At 49.4% G+C, this 24,660-nt stretch overlaps 3 protein-coding genes across 3 annotated transcripts; 2 read left to right on the plus strand and 1 right to left on the minus strand.

The window, feature by feature from the left end:
* Positions 1-3,494: 3,494 nt before the first annotated feature.
* Positions 3,495-4,104, minus strand: PFICI_01380 (uncharacterized protein; the record flags this gene model as incomplete). Its single annotated transcript, XM_007829961.1, has 2 exons — positions 3,495-3,831; positions 3,956-4,104. The coding sequence occupies 2 exons, from the start codon at positions 4,102-4,104 to the stop codon at positions 3,495-3,497; spliced, it is 486 nt and encodes a 161-aa protein (XP_007828152.1).
* Positions 4,105-12,695: 8,591 nt separating this feature from the next.
* PFICI_01381 (DNA-directed RNA polymerase I subunit RPA2) lies at positions 12,696-16,473 on the plus strand (the record flags this gene model as incomplete). Its single annotated transcript, XM_007829962.1, has 2 exons — positions 12,696-13,157; positions 13,216-16,473. The coding sequence occupies 2 exons, from the start codon at positions 12,696-12,698 to the stop codon at positions 16,471-16,473; spliced, it is 3,720 nt and encodes a 1,239-aa protein (XP_007828153.1).
* Positions 16,474-17,825: 1,352 nt separating this feature from the next.
* PFICI_01382 (uncharacterized protein) lies at positions 17,826-19,881 on the plus strand (the record flags this gene model as incomplete). Its single annotated transcript, XM_007829963.1, has 4 exons — positions 17,826-18,135; positions 18,196-18,326; positions 18,410-18,676; positions 18,733-19,881. The coding sequence occupies 4 exons, from the start codon at positions 17,826-17,828 to the stop codon at positions 19,879-19,881; spliced, it is 1,857 nt and encodes a 618-aa protein (XP_007828154.1).
* Between the last annotated feature and the right edge of the window lie 4,779 nt (positions 19,882-24,660).

Raw genomic sequence — 24,660 nt, forward strand, 5'->3', positions numbered from 1 at the left:
GTGAAGCGAGGAAAGCTTCGGCGGTGATTGCAACTCTTCCTCACTGTTGATCACTCGCGTGGTCAGTATCACCCACGATGGATTCCACGGTGGTCTCCTCACGAGAGTCATCAAGTAAATTGGGACGGAATCGTGAGATGGGGCGGGCGTTGGAGGATGGACGAATTCTTGCCATGGGACGAGTCTGACTTGATGATATGGTGTTGTTGGATGTCAAGTAGATGATGGAAGGATGGAGTGGTTGGATGTGATGGGTGAGATGGGTCATGGCTCAAGCAAGCAGATTTCTACCCGCGCAACCAGTATTGCTGGTAGAAGTCACGCTTATTGATTCGAGGATGGTACTGATGGAACAGCTCCATGGAAAGAACAAGAACGGGATGGACGAGATGCTGGATAGAAGTGAAGTGATACTGATTGGAAGAGTTGCTGGCTGGGTGAGGTGTTTGTTGGAGGAGATGTTGGTGGAAGAAGGTGTGTGATGGATTGAAGAGATGGAGCAGCGGGGTAATGACAAATGTAGAATGGAGGAGGGACTTAAGTAAAGAAGACAAGTCGGAAAGGCGAGAGGATTGCTGGACGTGGGAAAAGGAGTTGGGTGGAGGAATAATCGGACGAGAAGTGTGATGGGACGGATCAAGTTTGATCAGACGGAAAAGTTCCAGACGCCAGGAGACCCCACAATGGTCAAACGGGCAAGTTGAGAGGTGGAAGAACTGCAAAATGAAGAAAATACTGCGCAAAATCACTTACTGGGGCTCTCGCGGTCGGGCAGGTTGCTTGCAGTCCATTGCTGTTCTGGGAGGGGGGTGCCTTGAAGGTGAGGAGAAGACGATGCATCTGGGCAATGGGAATTGATGATGACCTTCTGATCCAATGGGTCGCTCAGTGACTGCTTCTTGAGCAGCTGTCAGCGTGAATGGGGTGATTTGCTGCTAATGTGTGTTTCTGAAGAATCTTGCCAAAAGGCTGTTGAGTGACAGGGGAAACGGAGTGGAGTTGAGTCGGAGCTTGAAGACTTGTAGCTCTTGGGACTGGGACCTTGAACTTGGGAAGTGCGTTTCTTGCAAAGGAGTGATGGATCTGTAGAAGAGTGGTTGACTTGTGTGGAAAAGTCATGGACTTTTGTGGAAGAGTGATAGAAGTGGGAGTGGAAGTGGTGATTTTTGATTTGTGGCTTCAGTTGTGTGGACAAGTCCAGAAGTGTGAAGACCTTGGGGTGCGATGGGGTTGGAATAATCACAAACAAGGACCGGGTCCCACGATGGCCTCAATAAATAAAGAAAAATTTGCGGGCTGATTGTGCCAGTTGGCTGTTTGCAAGCCAAAAGGATCCGCATTTCTGGTTTCCACAGCACCTAGAGGACGACAGGTAGGCTGGCCAGCTGACGGGGGTCTGTGAAGTTCTTTGTAGTCGTGGCAGCCCCTAGAGAGCGACAGGTAGGCTGGGCAGCTGACGGCTGTCGTGAACTTCTGGCCAACGATGAGGACGTGATCGACGATGAGGTTCTGGCTCGCATGGAAGATGTGGACGACGAGGCAGTTGCCTGCTATGAAAATGAACCTATGGGCGACGAGGTAATTGCCCATAATGACAATGAGAATGTGGACGACGAGGCAATTGCCTACTGTGATAATAAGAACGTAGACGATGCGGCAATTACCTTTTATAGAAACTGAATCTGTGGACGACAAGGTATTGCCAATACTGATAATGAGAAGCTAGGCGACGAGGTAGTTGCCCATACTGATAATGAAGGTATGGACGATGAGGCAATTGCCGATAATAAGAATGAGACTGTAGACGGCCAGGTAATTGCCAGTACAAAGAATAGGGTGTGGACAACATGATTATAACCGGTAATAAAGAATTAGTATTATAATCAAGGACATTCCCTAAAGTAAAAGATGGAGCCGAACCGGAATCATGAGAGTGTCAAATCATGCGAATGGGGTTTAACCCAGGCATATAGTCGGTTTAGCTATCATATTCTCAAATACCAGAGTTACAAAGCAATATCAATAGGCATGAGCCTTGGAGTCCATCTTCTTGGCTGTTGATCAAGATTTCCAAGCAAAGTCAACGAGTAAGCAGAATTACACACTCGCTTATGAGTAACATTATATATGTGGAAGATGTAACCTCCAACTCAAGAATGGCTGCCAGGAACTGTTACAGTCGACTTGCTGATGCTTGAAGAAGATAATATTAGCTTCTCTATGGTCGTCAGAGAATATTTGAGATTCTTGGGTTACTTGGCGATGGCCAATATAGCTCTAGTAATATTAAATACTCATGATGTGACAAGTCATATATGATCTAGTCTCATGGCAAAAGATCATATGTGCTGAGTTATCCTATTAACATCGGTGTTGGGATTTATGAACTCAGTTGTAGCAGTTCAAAGCATGGCAATGATGACAAAATACTATACAAGAAGATATTCAAGAGAATACTCGGTCAGTCAAAGGACCCCTTACCTGGGCGGTGATTCGACTGGTCATAATATGCATTGTCCCGTCCCGAGACACATTTCCCAAAGTGATTCTAGCTTCCATGTCGTCTAATTCTTGGCTATCTCTGCCAGCCCACTCAAGACATTCAAGCCCTCCAAGCCATGATTTGCTTTCTTGTCTCCCTTGATCAGAAAGAAGACCTAATAAATGAAAATAATCCGTCTTGCTTTCGCCTTCGGGGAAACAGCACAGACAGCTACCCCGAAGGTAATCCACTCTTGAACCAACATGGCAGAGTGGTCTAGCTCGTCAGACTACGGCTTGAGACTCATTCTTGTGTCATTGACAGACACTTCTTGACAACAGACTCTTCTTGACACTTTACATACATGCACGGCTCAGCCTGCTACTCAACTTGACTTGACGTCTACTTGGCCCCTCTGCAGTCTGCCTGGACCCTTTAGTGTCCTGCTTCTGTTACATGGCATTTCAACAATGCTATATGATTTGCAAATCTGTTCACGGATTGCAAAATATAATAATAATCTTTGGAAACCAACTGGCTCTCAGAGCAAAACAATTTTTTTGACCTCTTGTCTTTTCTTTTTGTTCATGTTGAGTTTGAGCATTGAATGGTTTGGCTGTCAAACGTAAGTCACAAGGGATTTTAAGCTCGACGCGCCAAGTTGTCAATGTATTAGATTTGCCAACATTTTGTCACATTGCCATGCATAAGCGAGTAGGTACTTAGGTGATGAAGAGTAATAATATCATTATGTATAGGCTCTCTGAAAGGACGGTAGGCAAACGCATGCTCTCTGATCCCTTTGAAAGTAGAAAAATCCAAGTAAAAGCTTCAAACGCCATAATGATTGTCAAGTTTTTGTGATGCCTCGTTGTTGGGGGTATATCATCCATGTCTCCATCCAAACTCTCCGTCAATTCGGTTTCTCATTCATGGCAACTATCGGCCAATATCAAACACTTTCTCCGTTCCAATCATACAAGACCGACGCCGACTCCTACCACTTTCGTATTTAGTAGGTAGGCTTGTTGCCCGGGGGCGGCGGGCCTGGAGGAGGAGCGTAGTCGCCAGTCGCAGCAGTGTTGTTATTGTGGACAGGAGCGTGCGCGTCCTTGGGCTGCTGGACACCCTCGTGCTGGCCGTAATAGCCGTCGTTGGGGTTGAAGGTGTTGCCCGTGTACTGGTTCTGCATCGGATACGACTGGCCCTGAGGTGCACCATAAGCGGGCGGGGCGTTCTGGTAGTAGCCGTTGGGATTGTTCTGGTAGTTCTGCTGGCCGTTGGCCATCCAGCCGGTTCCGTACATGGGCTTGAGACCGCGTCTACGGCGGCGGCGCGAGTTGATGCAACTGCAGGGGTACATGTCAGCATATATGAATCTATACTCGCGTGTTGCGACGAAAAGCGCCCCCCAGCGGAACGCCCTTAAGCGCGCGGGTTGAAGAAGGGGGGGGGGAATGGAGGGTCACTTACGCCCATATGAAGAAGAGGAATACCACTGCGACAATGACAACGGCGGCAAAGATCCAGCGACCGTAGTAATACCAGTTCGAGTGATGGTAGTATCCATCATTGTAGTAGAGGCGCGCGCTCAAGAGCGACGTTGAGTCTGTTGGCGCCATGTCGGTGTTACAGGCGGCAGGCGCGTGTGATTGGGAGAAGAAGAATTGTCAAATGGCTTGACACTATTTGGTTGTAAAGAAACAAAACCGATGACTCCCTTTTCAGATTGGGAGGATGCGGAAAAGTTTTGGCTTGGTGTTTTGCGGCACGGACGACAAGCAGACAATAATTTCGGAGGCAGCCGGTGGGCAGTAGGTAGGCAGCTATGAAGCTTAAAGAGGATCGGAACCTTACGAGGTCGATGCTTTTGGTGACGTCGATTACACCTAAGCAGTATGAATGACTGACGTAGAGTCTGTGAATGCGACGCTACAGGTTATTATGGTTGCACCGGGCGATTTTGTAGGGAGTTACAGTATCACGGTGTAAAGAGGTTACAACAGCATGAGAGGACGAGCTAAAATAGCCAGAAGCTGGCACAAGAACCGGAATGATGGTCTCTTTTTACGTCTTTTCTTGGTGAAATGCCTAGCAGACTGATAGGTGAGTCTTCTACACTGGGATCCGCTGCCGTATTGCCGGGGCGCTCATGGGGCAGTGGCGTGGCGATTCCAAGATTCCCCCGTCTTTTCCACGCCTAAAACCAATCCAAACATTTCAAATTCCAGGTGGCTGTGCAGTGCAGACTGGAAGCTTGGCCTTTTGTGCAGAATCGTCTTAGCATTCCTTGGCTAGAGGCAAGAGAGGGGTCATTACCTCGTGCCATTGATTTTCCTTTGTCCATGATCAGTAAGAATGGAAGAGCGTATTCGATTGACGTATTTGCTAGCACCTTCTAGCTGGCTGCTGCTTGGGTTTTGTGCCCAAGTGCTGAGGAGGTCGCGTGGATGGAGTGGCTGAGCATGCTGACGACGATAGGGCGACACAATACACTCGCTGTGTGGTCAAACTTTTGCTGCTAACACAACGATCGCATTCCAAATTCTTGTAATAGCCTTTCGCTATCTGGTTTGACAGCTATTCAGCCAACCTATCACCTGTTGCTGCTCAATACGCAGACAGACATAGCTATTGCATGATGATACCCATTTGTAGCTCTATATCAATCAATCCCCAGTTTATGAGCTATAGCTGCAGCCTTAGTTACTTACCCAGCTTTCGTCCGATTGACTAATGCCTGATCTACCATACATTAGTGTTGCCTCGTCGTTTGGAAACGTCGGATACGATTGAGCCCGACACGCAACACTAGACACTCCCTCGGATAACCGGGTTTTGCTGTTCCTCGGTGGGCTGTTTTGGCCTTGTGCGGCCTTGATAGTGTAATCTTTCGACGTGGTCAGAGTCCAGCATAGCTCAGCTTATGGTATGACTCAGCCATTTGCGTACATTTTTGCATCTACCGAACAGTCGTATGATTTGTATCGTGAACATCCATTAGGCTCCTTCGGACTTGCATGCCCCAAAGCGGTAATACCATAACTAGCAAACGTACTGGGTAGGTCACTGATGGCCCAGGCTTTGCAACGATCAATTGATCCATCAAGCCCTGAATAAGTGGGTGATCATTCTGACGTGCGCCTTGTTCCACGCCCCCGCCCGGGGCACTATTGGCTAACTGTAGGAGCTGCTGATTACATGTACATACTAGTATTTGTGTAAAAGTCCAAATGGCGTATACGTTGTTCCCCATGCTACCTCGTTCATCATCTTAGGTATGAGCAGTGATTTTTTGGCACCAACATCATTAAATATCTACCTACTCATCATGAGATAGTGCGCGATGAATGCGAAAGCGATGGAAGAAGACAAGGAGGGAAAAGGAAATCATTACGATCCTTTACCATGGCCCTGGTAGCCAATGTATATCGTACATTGGATTACAATAACATGGAGAACTCCCACCTCTACACAGTAACCAGGAACTGAGAATAGCGTATCATGTGGATATCCGAGCCACTCACTCATGGCATGGTTCTGGAAAGTGTGCCTCGACCCTAGTCCAGCATTTCTCAACACAGCGCCATATGACGGACATACCTCTTGGCCAGTAATCTGTACTATTTGGGCGTTCAGTAAACACCTAGGTCGGTGATTTGGGAGAGACTGGGGGCGAGTGCCGGTCTCGTATGGCAGTCGACTTGTTGCACTGGCTCCAGAAGAAACAGCAGACCCGCGGAAACGTAGCGAAAGACAAGTTCAGGATATGTAAAGTTAGTGAATCATTACCGTGCCTCATGTGTATACACTGCTACAACATCACGCGTGGCAATGGTGATGATGATGATGATGATGACGATGTAGCTGCTCCTCCTGCTCCTCCTCCTACATACTAATGCCTGCTGCTGATGCTAAGAAAGACTTGCCGTGCAATCCATGTGCCGTGAGCCATGCAGAATTACTTGAGGTGGTGTAAGAGAACTTGTTGAAGAGTGGCAGGTAAGTACTCTCTGTAGGGGGTTCCCAGGTTCTGGTAACATGATTCGACAAAGCGCATTGCATATGCAACTGCTGCTTTGCGCGAACACGTCAAATATCTCCGATCTCGTGTTCCCCTGCTTTCCGCTCTTTGTGATAGGCTGTGTGACCTGCGGGCATGGTAATAGTGTGTGCAATGTGCGCTTCGAATTTGGGTTTTGGGGGGGTTTCGAGCAAGTCCCGTAGATAACCTGGACCTAGGTGAGTAGGTGGTGTACTCTGTACAGTAGTTCGCGCCCTTCCTGCGAGATCGAATTGCAGCCCATGGATCCCGACTTTTTTCTTTTCCTTTTTTGTTTCTTTTGAACCCAACTAAGCAGACCTGCAGCTAGAGCACAATTCGTCACAGCACTAACATGCAACTCCCATTAATTATCCGGATTCCTGAATTTCGCACACATATATACTTAATATACCACTATATTGCCCAAGTAGCGCGCCTATTATTGCGGAAAGAGAAGATGGAGGAGACTGAGAGAAGGGCAGCAAAAAAGGCCAGTCGGGTCTGTACAAGCTGATACCTTCTTTTACGTGGATGATTGGAAGGATCTCCCAGAGGAATCCACTCTGCGTGCCCTGTCGAGCCAATTGCAACGCCTTGCACTCCATGTCTTGACAACGCATCAAATCTAGCACCGCGCGCCCGCGGATCAAATCACGACGCTTCTGCCAACGCATCACCGCATCAGTGTGGTCTGTGTGTAGCATTCAAGTAGTAGTATCCCCCATCCGGAGGCTCTCAGATGGTCTTCTTTCTTCTGTCTGCTTTTTCTCCCACCTCTTTTCTTTTCTCTGCTCTTCCTGGTCACCATCCCCCTAGAAACAAAAAAGACGGCCATTTTTGGTCTTTCTTTTGCTCAACTCTTTATTTGGTTTCCTCGACTTTTCCAAAATCGCTCTCCCTGGTATGGGGCGGGTTCTCAGCGTGCTTCATTCAATGTGTCGGCCGTACAGCAAGCAGCCATTATACTCGAGGCGCCACCCCATGTTGCGCTCATTTTCACCGTGTGCGCTCCACGTCCAGCCCGTGCTCTCATCTACTATCAGGCGAGGGCATGTAATGTCATGCACTGTCTCAACATCACCGGGGCCCGAATGACGCGCCCAGGGAACAAGAAGACTAACACCCGGCTCTCATTATGTCATCATTTATCTCATCAAGATTTGCGCCTACAGATACTGATGCTCGCTTTCCAATGCTCGGCATTGAGTAGTGCCACGGAAGCTGAAGCCAGCTTCTAGGGAAGCCCTCCAAAGAAGAAAATAATGGGGAAAATAGGTGCTAAGCAGCCCGCCAAACCCTTCCCAGAACCCTCGCGACTCGAAAAAGTGGTATCAACCCACGCCAACATTATGCAGCCTGGCCCTGACTCGAATCCGAAAACCCATCTAAAAGAAAATACGTTATTCGTAGGAACCGAAGGCGCACAAGCGCCGATTACAACTAACGCTGCAGCAAAACCTCAGTTGGGATTTTCAGCTCGCGAGAGAATTTGTATATATACCCGATCATGAGCAGCCGTGGAACACGCCCGTGTTTGCCTCGCATCCCGGGTGCCGGCAGTATTCGTAAAATCGTCGCCAAACTCTTTGCCCCCCCAGAAAGTACATCGATCAGCATGCGGGCCAAGATCGTTTCGCCCTTGCCGATTGGAGATTGAATGTTTTCACCCTCGAGTGTACGGGTGGTTCAGAATGCAAAGAGCATCTCTTCACCGGGAGAACTTCACGAGCCATTGGACTACGGCATCTAGGTTGGTCTCTTCCTTGGCGCTGATGCCGTAGCAAGAGACTTCGCGGTTCCCTATGCTCTTCAATGAGAGGGCATCGATCAACTCATCTACACTGAGCTTTTCCGGAAGATCAGATTTGTTTCCCAGAACGAGCAGAGGAATGCCTTCGAGGCTTGGATGCGACATCAAAGCATGAAGCTCGTCCTTGGCCTGGCCGAGGACTTGGATGTCTGCAATGTCGACAATGAATACTATAGCGTCTACTCCGCGACAGTAACGCTCCCACATCGGTCGAAAACGAGGTTGCCCACCAAGATCCCAGCACTTTAGGGTCACATGGCCACGAGTCACCTTCTTCATGTTGAAGCCAACTGTTGGTATGGAACTGTGAAATGTTAGCTCATGGCCACCGAGTCATGCTCCCCCAAAAATGAAGAAGAACAAGCATGAAGAGGAGGGTTTTCCTTCATCTGCGTTGAAGCAAAAGAGGTGGTTGCGCTTACTCGATCGTGAACTCTCCGCCCTAACACAAGAAAAGACTCAGCATCTCACACGTAGCTCCAGAACCCGCCGAAGCGACTTACCGCCAAGACGCGCAGCAGCGATGTTTTGCCAGCATTTTGCAATCCGATCATAGTCACATCCATCTCGGTCGCCCTACACGGACAGATCAGTCGTTGATTCACCAATAAAGCGCCCTGGCTAGTATGTTTTTGCACGCGGACGCAAGGAGCGAATGCGGCGGTGAGAATTATAACCCCGCGCTGGGCAGCTTTGTCGCTCGGGTCGCGTACTACTTACCAAAAGGTTCGCAGTAACCAGTCATACATTTTCCGGAAAAGGCCCGCCATTTTTGGCAATACGCTTGATATGCTTGAGCGTATGGTAGCTAGTTGTGGCAAACTCTTGAGATGCACCTAAGTGAATAAGAACTTTTGGTTTTGCGCAAGCTGTCTGTGATTGTAAGTTGCGCAAGGCTAGGGTGTCAGAGGACTAGTGGGGAACTCGAGATCCAATGTGACGGGGGGGTTCTCAGACAAGGTGTTAAATAGTTGCGCTCGGTTCCTGAAGCTCTGGTGACATGAGAAATAAAATGCTTCGTATGACGATAGACTTGTAGCGCTTGCCGGGTCAAATGGGTGCAAGGCTGGGACCAGGAGCAATTCTTGCGCCTGGCGACAAGACCGAGCTGGCTGGCTGGCTGGCTGGCCGGTGGTCCAGGAAAGGGAAGCAGGCGTGTGTGTGCGAGTATGTATGTGGTATGTAGGCAGGTCAGGTGAAGTAGGTACAGTACCTCTACGGGACGCCGGTAGGTACAGAATGATGGAGCTGTGCAGGTGGGATGAACGGTGACGCCCTCGAGGAGCTCACAAGTCGCAGAGGGTCGCAATGGCAGTCCAGTCCCCACCACGAGGTTTGCAAAACTGTATAGCGCACCGTGCCTCGGAAGGGTGGTGATCAAGCGGAAGCGAATTGAGCTTGAACCTTGCACTTTGGACGAAGGCAGCGGCTAGAGTGACCGGGGTTTCATTCGCCTGATCTCTACCGGCCCCAGCAGCGGTCCAACTTGCAAGCGCAGAGAGACCTTGTCCAAGACGAACAGTGCGGGACGGCGGCGGCAGACGGGGCGCGCGGCGGGTCGAGACCCGTGAGACCTTCGAGTTGGGGTAGAGCAGCGACTGAAGCTGCGATTGACGCTGATGCTTGGTTGACGTAGAGTGCGGCCCTGGGTGCCCACGTAAAGTAGGTACCGTGGGAAGAAGGTGTGTAAAAAATAGACAGGCAGGCAGCTGTGGTGCTGCACCGGAGAGAAGAGTGCGCAGCTTGTGCTGATTGACGCTGACACCGATTAGACGATATTAAATGGTCCAATGTCTTCCTCGTACGGGAAATAAAGAGACAAAGTAATAGCAAATACAGCAATAGTTGCACAGATCAAATTGTGATGAGATTACAAGAGCCGGGCGCAGTAGATTTGGCCGCTGTTGCTAAGAGCCGATGCGGTCCCTCGTTTGGGGGTCTTTTGCAGATCGTGTGCGTGGAGGCTTCCCGCTCTCGCTGGGATCCGGGATTCCGTATATAAAAGCACTCGACTGGTCAATAGAGTGGGAAGCTATTGGCTTCTGCTTTTGCAAGTAAATGATAATTCGAGCAAGTTCTTCTTTGCCAGGACACGGCGGAGAGAGCAGAAATGGTCCTAGCCTGGTCGAGTTCTCGCCGTCCTCTGTAGACTCCACTACCCTTGCTCTGGGGGGGGGAAGCAATCAGAAGAACGTAGCACAAGATAGAGCAAGTGTTGAAACACTTCAAAGCACGGTGGTGCAATCTTGCGATCGATGAATCTTGTCTCTAGGAAACACAGGCCGACCGCTTGGTGGAGAACGGCGACGTTGGCAGCTGTGATCCGGTGAGCAGAGCAGCGCAAGAAAGAGCAGAACCGAGTAGAGCAGCAGCAGCAGTCGGTTTGTAGCTGGTGAGGTGATGGTATGTAATATGGTAGGTTACTGATGGATTATGTTCCTTGGAGAAGACCCGGGCCCCGGACGTTTTGAGGCAGGGTAATGGTAATATGCGGCAAGCAAAGAAAGGTAGGGAATACTAATAAGTGGGCTGAAGCAAGAGACCCGATGACCCGAAGATTGTCTGTCTGCCTGCCAGCCTGCCTGCCTGGACTACCTTGCCTACATTAACCCCAAAGGCAATGTACGTAGTTGAGAAGCGATGCAATGTAGGTAATGTATGTATGTACGCATGTGGTATGGATGTAGGTAGGTTAGGTATGGTCGTGCAATATGAGAAATCCTGGAGTGTGGGAAGGGGAGGTAGGTGATGATGTATCCTGCACGGCGGGCAGATTGGGCTTCGAGATGCTTGTGCCCTGCACGCGGCGATGCACGTCGTACGGCGTGCGTCCTCCCAAAATGACTGGCTGGCAAAGCTGCTTGGGATCGGTGGGCTGAGCTGGAGTACGGGCCGCAAGAAGCTTCCTCAAGTGTTCAAAATGTGTTGCAATGATGCCTGACTTCAAGGCCGCCGCCGACGACGACGGGAACGACGACTGGGACCAAACCAACCACCCCCTCGTACTTACGGGTCGGAGACTAACGGCCTCAACAGAAAACAGGACGTTGATGAAGAGGGGCATAAACCAGCTATACCACAAGAAGCGCCTATCTAATCTATCGAGGTCCTAGGTAGGCCGGCACCAGTTGGCCATCCTATGCAAACATACAAGAAAAAGAGGCTAGATAGGTATCTAGTATATAACCTAGCCGCGATGGCGGCAGCGTTTGCTCAAGGTAGGTACCTCAATGTAGGTACTCACGCTGTGATTGAAAAAAAAAAAAAACGTTACGTGATATGCTCGCTACATCTCCCCCAAGCTGCAGTAGCAGCGGCCACTAACACAAGACCGCTCACTGTACCATGATTTTGATTCGACCTGTTGGCAATAGTAACCTGGACGTTTAAGCCACTTACAGCTCTGCCCGCTTCTCTGTGCCTCTTCGTGTAGTGGAATATCTTCTAAAAATGACAAGCATATAGCCCGGCACAGCCAGGGCGAGCACCTGACATGTACACACAAAGTAAAAAAGAGTATGTTTCTTTCCAGGACGGCATTTCCTGCTTTGCCTTCGGAGACTCGTGATTCCTGCAGGAACCGACACGCTGGAGAACTATATGCCATGCATACATAATGTGCCAATATCCGAGAGTTTGTTCAATGACCTTTTCCGCTAGCACTATGCATCTCCTGTACAATCTACGCTGAACTGCCTGGAGTAAGTTCTCCATATCTGCCAGCATATCTGGCCATATTTCATGTTCCGGGAAATCTCGAAAACAAATATGTATTTGTATCTTGTAAATCCCACACCAGAAGCCGGCGGGGCTGCCCACTTTATAAGTCGCAAAACATGGGGAGAGTGCCTACAAACCATCACGAGAGCTCGAAATTTATATCATACACATCCTATCCCGATCCTTGCTAGCATACATGATTATATAGATCCCCTGAAACTCTAATACAGGCTTCTATTTTGGTGTCTACGGTGACACGAGGTGATTTGGTTCGCATCGGCCTCTGAGTGAATTGATTTGCTGTTACAATTTATGGCGGGGCTGCAATGATCAATGAATAATCCCAGTATCCCCACCACTAGCGCAGTGCAATGGATAGCTTATCAGCTACTTCCTAGCCGCGATAAGGAAACTTTTTTTTTTCTCGGGTCGGTTGCAACGGAGCCTCGATAACATGCTGCGATAACCTCAAATTTTAAGCCTCGCCTTCTTCCCCCCAAACTCAATTCGGCCGCTGGAGGGAACTGTCAGCCCCCGTACTGGCGCCAAGCTGACAGTCTTTGAATTGTTCTCACCGTCAGAATATCCCGTCCATTGTCGTAACAGCTTGCCGCATTTGGCGGCTGCATCAGCCCACAATGGCGCCTGCAGCGACGAAGACCACATGGGATCACGAATACAACACCCTGCGCCGAGAGAAGTTGTTTCGCGAGCCACCCAAAGACCACTCGGCCTACCCGCTCTTGCAGCTTGCCGTCAACCCACACATCGAATCGTTTGATGCTATCTTCGAGCCTGATGGCCTGTTACAACGGGGTCTCGCCGACATTGGCACCAGAGTCCTCCTCGATGGCGACGACAGGACGTCAACAGCCGGCAGGAACCGGTTGAGCATTAGATACAAGAGCGTACAGCTCCTCAAATCTCAAGTCCCGCCAAGCAACAAATTTGCAAAAAAGCGAGAGATCCTGCCCGCCGAATGCAGAGAGAGACATGCTACGTACCGTGGCAAGCTCTCTGCTACCTTTGAATACCGAATCAATGGTGGCGACCCGCAGGAGTTCACCCGAGAAATCGGAAACCTTCCCATCATGGTCAAGGTGAGAGAATTCCATGATAGCCCGGGAAGAAAGCTCCCAACTGACATGCTGCACACAGTCCAAATTCTGCCACTTGAGAAACAACACACCCGCTCAATTGGTCGCCAACAAGGAGGAATCAGAAGAGCTGGGCGGTTATTTTATCGTGAATGGAAATGAGAAGATCATTCGTCTTCTCCTCATGAACAGAAGGAATTTCCCCCTGGCCATTGACCGACCAAGTTTCGCGAACCGAGGACCGACCTACACCTCCAAGGGTATCATTCTGAGATCCGTCCGACCAGACGAAACCTCCCAGACAAATACTCTGCACTACCTGAACGATGGAAACATTACCTTTCGATTTTCATGGAGAAAGTCCGAGTTCCTCGTGCCCGCCATGATGATTCTCAAGGCTCTGGTGGAAACGAATGATCGGGAAATCTTCGAGGGTCTCGTGGGCTCACCCGACTCAAAGGGAATCCAGAACACCTTCCTTACGGATCGAGTCGAGCTCCTGCTGCGGACGTACAAGGCATATGGTATCTACACCAAAGCTCAGACAAGGGCCTATCTTGGCGAGAAATTCAGGCCTGTCTTGGGTGTTTCAGAAACTCTCTCAAACTATGAAGTGGGAACCGAATTTTTGCGGAAAATCGTACTTGTCCATCTTGGAAATGTACACGTTACCGAGGAACAGGACTCTGACAAGTTCCGCCTCATTCTTCTCATGATCCGCAAGCTCTATTCATTGGTGGCGGGCGATTGTGCCGTTGATAACCCTGATGCGGTCCAGAATCAGGAAATTCTCCTGGGAGGTTTCCTCTACGGCCAGATTCTGAAGGAACGCCTGGATGAGCTCATTTCTGGCGGGTTGCGTCTGTCGCTACGCGAATACTGGCGAAGGTTTCCCGGTCGCACGTTTACATCACAAGAATTCCAGAACGACTTCCCAGCACGAATCTTCACAAAGATGAGCGAGAACATCGGAAACCTTCTTGAATACTTCCTGTCTACCGGAAACCTTTCCAGTCCATCGGGCTTGGATCTGCAACAAGTATCCGGCTTCACTGTTGTGGCCGAGAAGCTCAACTTTTTGCGTTTCATCAGCCACTTCCGCATGGTTCACAGAGGTAGCTTCTTCGCTCAGCTGAAGACAACCACGGTACGAAAATTGCTTCCGGAGTCCTGGGGATTCCTATGTCCTGTCCACACACCTGATGGATCTCCCTGTGGTTTGCTCAACCATCTTGCCCACAAGTGTAAGATCATGACCAGCTCCGTTGATGCGTCAGCAATCCCGGCCTTGGCAGCTGAGCTGGGAGTCGTTGACACTTCCTCTGCTGCCACTTCTGAAAGTGTTGTTGTCATGCTGAATGGAAAAATCATCGGCTGGTGTAAGCCAGCAGAGTCGAGGAGAATTGCAGACACTTTCCGCCACTGGAAGGTGGAGGGTTCCCATGGTGTGCCGTTGCACTTGGAGGTTGGTTTTGTCCCAGCATCGAATGGTGGAACCTACCCTGGTATCTTCATGTCATCTGAGCCAGCTCGTATGGTCCGTCCTACCAAGTACCTCCCACTTGAGCAGGAAGACTTTGTCGGCCCGCTCGAACAACCTTACATGTCGATTGCCTGTACCGAATCTGAAGTCGTTTCCGGAGAGTCTACACACGTCGAGTTTGATCCCACCAACATTCTATCCATTCTGGCCAACATGACGCCCTTTTCCGACTTCAACCAGTCGCCGAGAAACATGTACCAGTGCCAGATGGGTAAGCAAACCATGGGAACACCAGGCACGTCCCTTCGATACAGAACAGACAACAAGATGTACCGCCTCCAGACCGGCCAGACCCCTATTGTGAGATCTCCTCTCCACAACGCCTACGGCTTCGACAACTTCCCGAACGGAACCAATGCTGTAGTAGCTGTCATCTCGTACACCGGTTACGACATGGACGACGCCATGATTCTGAACAAATCTGCACATGAACGAGGATTCGGTCACGGAACGATCTACAAAACCAAAAAGATCACTCTGAAGGAAGAGAATCGTACCAAGTCCGCCAAGCATGTAACAAAGCTTTTCGGACATGCGCCCAACACACTTCAGAAGGGTTGGGAGCGGACACAGCTTGACGAGGATGGCCTCCCGTTTGTCGGTCGCTGCATCCAAGAGGGCGACATTCTCTGCGCATGGCACACTGTCTCTGCTGATTACAGCGGCAACCTGGTTAACCGAGATGGCATCACCCATTATGAAAAGTACAAAGAGACTGAAGTTGCTTTCATTGAGGAGGTGCGAGTCATTGGTAGCGAGACAGGCAACGAGCCAATGCAGACAATCTCCATCAAGCTGAGAATCCCTCGATCTCCTGTTATCGGAGACAAGTTCTCATCTCGTCACGGACAGAAGGGTGTTGCTTCGCAGAAGTGGCCAGCCGTCGACATGCCCTTCTCGGAGTCAGGAATCCAGCCTGATGTCATCATTAACCCTCACGCTTTCCCGTCGCGAATGACCATTGGTATGTTTGTCGAGTCCTTGGCCGGCAAAGCCGGTGCTCTTCACGGCTTGGCCCAGGACTCCACGCCTTTCCGATTCGACGAACAGAACACGGCAGGCGACTACTTTGGGCACCAGCTCAAGATGGCTGGCTACAACTACCATGGAAATGAGCCATTGTACTCTGGTATCACTGGTGAGGAACTGGCGGCTGACATCTACATTGGTGTTGTCTATTATCAACGTCTTCGTCACATGGTGAACGACAAGTACCAAGTCAGAACAACGGGCCCTGTGGTGCCAACAACGGGCCAGCCCATTAAGGGAAGAAAGCGTGGTGGTGGTATCCGTGTGGGAGAGATGGAACGCGATGCACTGCTGGCACACGGTACAGCCTTCCTGCTCCAGGACCGCCTGATGAACTGTTCCGATTACTCACGCTCGTGGATATGCCGCAAGTGTGGTTCGTTCCTCTCGATGCAGCCCACGGTGTCTCCCTATGTTGGGAAGAAGAAGACAGTCAGCAGCGTGCGTTGCAGAAACTGTGCCACGCGCATCGATGAGCTAGAAGACGCCGATCTGAGCAAGGTGGCTGGTGAGATCTGGGAGGATGGACAGGGCAACCAATGGGTCGGTGGTGACCAAACCACCTTGGTGGCCGTGCCTGGTGCTTTGAAGTACCTCGATGTCGAGCTTGCGGCCATGGGTATCAAGTTGAAGTACAGGGTCGACCCCAAGGACGCTGCTCGCAAGGGCCCTCTTGTACAGACCACCTGGGATGCGCTTGAGGCGGCTGGCAAGAAAGCGCAGCCTGCTCTCGAAGCGGCCGCATAGCTTTTGTGCAACAGCATGTTGGAGTCACTTAAGCATTGAAAGGAGTTCAAAATTGGTTCGGGTTTCCCTCTGTCATGATTCCACATCTGTGAGTTAGGAGTTTATCGCACAGTAGTCGTTACAGTAGTTACATTAAACACTTTGGCCTGTTGGTAGAAAGCCACAGAAGAACGTATTCGTACATTGAAATTGCATTGGCGTGTAATAAATCCAGTTTCCCTTCCGGCGCACAAGTTCCAGCTCTGCACGTAGCCGATATTGCACCCCTTCATTTGAATCAAACAGGCTTAATCACCGAGGGCCGAGAAGCGGTACGCAGTTCCTCACGATCTGCGTGTCACAACATCCATGAAGTTGGGTTGAAGTTCTGCGGTATATCGTGGGATACAGAGCCTTGTTCTTCCTGACTGAAGCCGTGGCCAGCGAAACATACGTATTCTGTCTCTGCACTGTATAATTAGAAATTGGGGAATCCTGAACTCGGCTGGCCCTTGCAGTTGTATTTTCTCCGAGAACTAGTGACATGGTAGGTGAAGCTGTCATGAGACCGAGACTCAAAGTCATCCATACTGGTTCGACTTTGGAAGGTGCATAATTCTCCAGTCATGAAGCCAACATATTCAAGATATTTGGAAGAGTGCCTGGAGAATGTGAAAAGAGAGGGGAAAAACAAAGAACAATATCAACATCAAACACAGAAATGGCGTGGTCAGTGATCAACAAACCGGGCAGGTGCAGATGGTTGGCAAGGCGATACCTACATGAGGTGTTTTGAAGTTCACGAATCAACGACAAGCCGGTGACCATTGCACCTGCCCTCAAAGACAAACAGGTAAATGAACAAACGGAAAAATTCTCGACCCTCACACACGAAACCACTAGGTGGAATAATTTTGTCCATCCTCAAACTTGTCTTACTTGATCAATTCTTTTCCTTTTTGGGAGGAGCACTTGAGGGCAGCGTCTACCCGTACTCGTGCGAGACGAGACCCTCCCCTCGCCCGTTGATTACCTCTAATTGATCTTTGTCCTCCGCCTCCTCTTCGGACTTCTCGGCATCCCCGAGCCTTCAGCTGACCATTTGTATCTGCTCCTCCAGATATCGATGTCTGACCTGCTACAGGCAGCTTGGGGCTCTGCTTCGACTTCCCGAGACTAATCTAATCTCCTCATTCTCGCCGTCTTCCCTGTGCTGCTCACTGCAAGCCGACCAGCCAGCACTTTGATCACTATCCAGGTGCGCTCTCAGCGTCTGGGCTCGCTGTGTACTCCAGCTTCAGCGTTGTTGTGCGATCTTGGCGAAGGACTTGCTACTCGACAAGAACCCCAGATCCTCGATTCGGCAACTTACAATGTTGGTCTTGTGGCGCCACCTCTTTCTTCTCCTTGGGCTTTTCTCTTGCCCCTTGCTGGCCGCCAACGAGCCTCGAGGCTATGACTATGGCCCTACAGCGCAGGAAACCATTGGAAAGCGCGACATCTCCCAGAATGATTCACAAAATGCTTTGGTGCAGCCCATAGCCTATAATGGCAGCATTCCCCTTCGACCAGAATTGCGCGAACTTCAAGACTACCATGAGCAGTGGAATCTCTATATCTTGGCCCTGAGCTGGATGCAGTGGCTCAACCAGAGCGATCCCGCTTCTTGGTACGCAATCGCAGGTCAGCACTCTTCTTTTCCTTGTTTTCTCATGTACAATGACTAAAGGGATTCATGAAAAGGTATACACGGCGCACCATTTGCAGACTACGGCGGTGTCAAAGCATTGCCTGGCAATAAGGCCAATGGATACTGTACCCACGTGTCTATCCTCTTTCCTCCTTGGCATCGCGCATATCTGGCCCTCTTTGAGGTAAGCACTGGTCCACGAGGCGACTATATCTAGTATGCAGCAGTTGCCCATGGGTCAGGTCCTCACTGATTAACTGTAAACAGCAAACTCTCTTCACTATTGTCCAGACCATTGCGGCATGGTATCCCGATGAGCAACGTGAGACCTTTCAGCGTGCAGCCGATACTTTCCGTATACCCTATTGGGATTGGGCAATGAAGCCATCAAACGGATCTAGTGTCTTTCCTTCTATTCTTTGGGGCTCATCGAAAATAGAAGTTGATGGTCCAAACGGGAAACAGAATATCAGCAACCCCCTCTTCAGTTACGTCTTCAACCCCTTGAATCCTGGCATTTTTGAGGAATACCCCGTAGGTTTTACGTAGTAGTTGGGACGAATTTAGAAAATACTGATATTGAGCCATAGTTCATGTACTGGAACGAGACAAAGCGAAGACCGAATCCGCTGCAGAGCCCAAATGCGACGTCGGACAACGAATGGGTGTCGCAGGCCTTCAGCAAGAATTTGCCCACCATCCAGCAACGACTCTACGCACTCTTTGCGACCTCTGGCAACTATAGTGAATGGAGCAATGAAGCGTGGATTCCAGACTCTAGCAACTCGAGCTTCGACTCGATTGAATCTCTCCATGATACTGTTCACTTGACGTGCGGAGGCAACTTTGGACACATGGCCATTATCGCGTACTCGTCATTCGACCCTTGTTTCTTTCTGCACCATGCAAACATTGACAGGCTGTTTGCAATGTGGCAGGTGGTCTACAATGAATCGTGGCTAGAGCCGACACAGGCCATACTCCCGACCAGGACGATCAGAACTGGAGACAATCAAACCTCTCTATCAGACTTGACGCCCTTCTACCGTAACGAAACACAGTTCTGGAATTCTGACGACGTCCGTGACCACAAGGTGTTTGGGTACAGCTATGCGGATGTGGTCAGTGGAAATCGAAGTGACGTGATCGCGGCCATCAACAGACTGTACACTGACTTCACTCCTGCAACACTGTCACCCACCAAGCACAATGTGCATGGAGCCCAAGCCAACTTTGGTCGTCGCTTTCAGGAAAGGTCTTCTGAGGATCTTGTCACCACAGACGGAGTGTACAGAGAGTGGATTGCCAATATTCATGTCAATAAATTCGCTTTGGGTGCATCCTTTACCGTTCACCTCTTTCTCGGTCATGCCCCCAAATACTTTGGCAAGTTTGAAATGTCAAATGGCACGATTGGAACACTGGGCATATTTGCAGGCGGTCATCACACTCATGCCGGTCTGGGACCTCTCCAAGTCGGCGGGACCATCCCTCTGACATCAGTGCTGGCTGAGCTGGTAATCTCAGGAAACCTTCCCAGTATGCACCCCGTGGACGTTGGCCCTTTTCTGAAACAGAGCCTGGGATTCCTCGTGTTACATCAGAATGGATCATATATGGACCCGAATGCAATCAATGGCCTACATATCAGCATCGTAAGCTCCCAAGTCACAGCACCGGAAACAAAGACAGAGCTGGCGGATTGGGGTAAAGTAGACACACGGCTCGACCTTTATTGATACAGACATTCCTACACCAAGGACTGATACCCAGGATTCAGTCGATATATCATTGCATATGAATTCACGATGGTTAGTGGCATCGGTGGTTTGCGTTCATTCTCAATCGTTGGCAAATACAGTATACTATCGGCCCCAGGCAGCAGCACAATCTTGGTACATTACGTGAGGTGAAAAAGCTGGTTCATTCGATAATTTCAGATACCCATACACTTTGTCTCTTAGCAGGGGCTAATGGTAATTCAGTCTGTTCTTCCAATGTACAGTAGATAATTTGAAACTCTGCTTTTTGAATGGCTCTTCTGTTTGATGCTTGACAAGTTTGAACCGCGGTGTGCGCGTCAATCCGCTTTGCAAAACAAAACATACAGGTGCCCATGAGAGCGTATATGATCTCTCATATTGCGATCGCTATCATGTTGCGTTTGACACTTTCAAGAAGCTACTGTCAATTCCGAGGGAGAAGACGGGACAAGTATGGACATGAACTGGGTCAATCGCTTCTACTATTGTCACAGCGAGCCATCTCAACATTCAATAGATTCAATAAGTATAATGGCTAATAAGAGAAATAAAAACAAATAGTAGCTAAAACTAGATTGTATGACAGTAGAAAACAAGATTGGGCAATTACGATGAGCGGCTACTAGGCAGATCTTGGCTCAAAAACACGTTTCGTTGCATGACGATCCTACCTGTCAAAAGTCAACCTTCATCCATCTACTATTGACGACGGGACGGGGGCTGGCGTGGATGGATTTCGTGGACTGCCAAGCCTAAGCCTTGACTAAGGTAACGGGGTGGGTGGGAAGGTTTACATGTCTTTTCTAGAATCATGAAGGAAATGACAAGAGAGATCGTCATATGAACCGGTGCGTCGCTGAGGCTGACGGGATGTGTCCCGCCGTCGATCCCATCCCATCCCATCCCATCCCATCCCATGTTCCCCCACGCGATTCTTTGGGGGTGTTTAGATACAGTCATCATATCAGTAGGTACAGCTAGAGGAGGAGGGTTGTTTGCGCTGCAACAAGAAGGGGGGAGAACAAGTGACATCAAGGACGCTGTTAGACTGGCAAAGAAGTTTGCCGCGGGCTTTGCTTGCGGCAAGTAGTCAAAAATCTGTGTGTATCTATCTGCATTTCGGTTCCAACCTAGAATCGAGTGGCTCATGGCGACGGGCAATTTGTATGCCCCCATCAAGACTGGATTGCCGCAAACTGCCGCAAACTGCCGCAAACCATTAAGAAGAAGTTGGTGGGTTGAACGCGATTCAGGGGATTTGCTGTACTCTATACACTAGCCACCCTTTTGCCCCCTTCTATTGCTTGCTATATATATCCAAAATGAAAAAAGGCAGATGGTCTTCAAGAATGGCTTCGTACTTGTGTGCAAATACATACTAGACTTTTGGGTATTTTTGTAGCTTCATTGTGTCTATAAGCAATGGTGGTAATTGTGATTGCCTTGGCCAGAGACCATGATCATGTCTGGCCGCCGGCGGAGGAATTTTTAGCAATGATGGAGGCAAAGACTATTGTGTGCCGGATTTTTGGCCACTCTCATTCTGTCCTCTCTTTTATTTTCTCCGACCTTTCTAGCCGTCCGACGGAATAGCTCTGAATGTACAAAGTGCCACAGTTTTTTAGAGCCCGCTTGACTTGGCACACGCTGCAGTAGTCTGTATGCAAGAACGCAGGCGGCGTCGGAATACTAGAACGTATGCGGGCACGTAAGAGTCGTGATCAACTTTTTGGAGGGGTGACTATGTACTATTCGAGAAAAGTCCCCTTCAAAGTGTGCCACCCGGAGCCTAGCGCTGGGAGGGAGGGAGAGGGGGAGGTTCCACGGCAACGTCCGATGCGGGAACAGTGAGCGTGTGCCTCGATATATTTCCGATCTATACATAGTAGAGAGACTGGAAGAGAAGGAGGAAGAAGTATTGTTTTCCAGCAGACAGTTAGTTGTGCACGAAACAAATGTCATCAACCCAACGATACGCCCTTGGTGAAAAATGAAAAAGGTAAAATGAATTCATCTTTGCATGTCAAGCCAGCGGCCGCTTCCCCTCCAATCGGTTGGCTGCTGCTTCTGTTTGTCGTTGTTGCATTCGTACCTACGTTCGGGTATTATGCCCAGACGGAACAACATCAGCGCAGGTACGAGGTGCATAAGGCAAATAGTCGTTCGGTTTAATTGATCGGATTTAATGTAATGTTCTGGGCGCGCGCGGCGCAATATAAATTGTGTATTCATGCCTACCTACGAAACAGTCCCTATGTAAGCTTTGGGGTCTGTCTGTGTGTTGGAATCCCTGCTGCTGATGGTCCATTTCGGCCTTTCTTTCCGCAAGAGGGGCGGAAAGAAATAAACCTGGGGTCGGGTCAAAGGGTTGAAGTTTGTTAATAGTAGTTGTTGTTGCTCTTGTTCTTTGTATGATGTCTGTCTGCCACAATTGCAACTTCTTTGAAGTATATATCCTACTTGAGTCTTTGCCGACAGCTAGCCATTGAGATATACTTGTCAAGGTTGAACATTGACGTCAAGATCTCACAACTGCCGGTGTGTATCAGATCCTTTGGGAAAAGGGTGGTAATCATGACTAGTAATAAGTAAAATCACAAGGCAACAAGGGACATGAAAGTCGGTTCCAGGTAAGAAAGAAAAACGTGCCACCCATTGAAAAATCCCAAGAAACCAGCAGAGGGCCCCCACGCGACAGGAATGACACAGGCCACCACCCATCAGCGCAGAGAGAGAGAGAGAAAGACCCAGTCCAGTGGACGCTTTTAATGCACTCTCACTCAGCCCTGGCCCCCTCTTTGCTACCACTACTACCACCACCTACAATGTACATACGCTACAGCCAAGTACTACCAGTTGCAACACACCAAAACTAATACTTGGCTTTAATTCATTTCCCTTATCTATTGATGCCACCCCACGACCCTTTACACTAGAACTAGACTAACCGACTACCCTGAACTCAACTTATAGTACACTTTTCGTCAACAGAGGGACAACATACATACAACACGCGACTGGTTGCGACGGCGCAAAGAGTAGACAGACACTTGGCTAGGACGATGGAAAGGATGATTTGGGACCAGGTTATTTCCGCCGAAAGAAAGACAAGAGGGCCAATGACTTCTTTCTCTTCCTTTCTTGCTTTTCCTCTTACTTTATTTTTTTTTTGCTTCTCTTCTTATGTGAGAGAGTTGACCATGATTGAAAGTCCATGACCGAACCGAGGCTGTGATTCGCTGCTGTGACGCGACCTGCAGGGTTGCTTTGCCGAGCCCGGATGGTCGCCTCCTCATTTGGGCTGGACACCCAGGACCTGGAAAGGGACCAGGACCAGCTTGCAAGGCGTCTTTTTGCGCATTCTCGAACCACACGATGGAGGGTGAGACGGCGCCTCCAACGGTCGGTTGATAAGGCTGTTGGTTTTTTAGCTTCCAGCTCAAAATCGTATGCGTGTCGGTTGGAATTCGACTTCTTTCTCTTTCTCTTTCTCTCTGTTCCCGCAGTATTTGGGGTACCATTCCTTGGTAGGTCATGCTTCAGGTTCAGGCAAAGTAGCCACCTCTCTCCTTCATTTTCTTTCCTCTCCGTCTGTCTGACATTCTAGCGATATATGACCTCTTTATACCATGACATTCTTGCCTTCCATGTGCAAAAGGAATGACAACAGTAACCATTACTACTACTACAACAACCCAGATAGACAGACTGGCTCTTGACTGGAGACTTTCCTCAAATACAAGAGAGATGATATATATACACACATATATATATTCCGTACCAACCCTACCCACGTACTGGCCTCGTAACGTACACACTCATCCCTACACTAGACTAGAAAATAGAACGGGATCCACTTGCCATGCGATCATACTGCTTTGGGTTGTCGCCCCTAAGCTGGTATAGCGTTGCGATAACATGCAACGAGCAAACACACACACACACACAAGTCATTGACGGGCGATCCGGTCAATCTCCCACCCCTCGTAAGCCCTTGCAAGGGGTCCGGCCGGCCCTGGTCGTCCATGTAGGTACCATAGGTACGATACAGGCTGGAGGGGGGGAAACCGACGGACAAACTCGCATCGTCTTCAACCATCTATCTCTGATAAGTGTGGTTTTGCGCGGCCCTTTTGCAGTACATTTGTGGACGATTCCTTCTTTTTTTCCCAGCTCTTGCAGAACCCACTTCCATTCCTTTCTCTTTTGCCCCTCCATTGTATAATACCTTAAATGGGCGTGTGAGTGAGCCTCTTTTATTCTCCACCCCCAGCCGCCGTCAACAAGCCTGCCGCCGCGTGCTCCATCCATACTATAATTTATTTTCTCATATATATACCAACTTTTGCTTCTCTTGCATCCGGGGACGCCGCCAACGTCTCCACGTTTTCAGTTGATCAGCCTTCTTTCCCCCCCGGCCACTTCTGGAATTGCTTCTTCTGGGAACAGCTGTCACTTGTGTGTTTTGCCTCAGAGACACTGTTGTACTCCCCCCTACAACGCCTGACAATCCACTCCTTCTTGCAGGCGGCATCATCAATTTCTGCATGTTCCACCGCCCTTCTTGACGACGACGAAAACCCATACTTGAAGAAAACCTCCCCAAAAAAGGCTGCCAACTTGACCTGGACTCCGGTGGACTGACTACCTCTTTCGATATTTCAAAGTCGACGATATTGATTCTCCATTTTAAACCGCCAATTTCGATTTGATTCGGCTCTTGAGAGGATTTTGTCCCCCCCAACCATATTCAAA

Source organism: Pestalotiopsis fici (assembly GCF_000516985.1).
Source record: "Pestalotiopsis fici W106-1 unplaced genomic scaffold PFICI_Scf_1, whole genome shotgun sequence".
NCBI classification, from domain to species: domain Eukaryota; kingdom Fungi; phylum Ascomycota; class Sordariomycetes; order Amphisphaeriales; family Sporocadaceae; genus Pestalotiopsis; species Pestalotiopsis fici.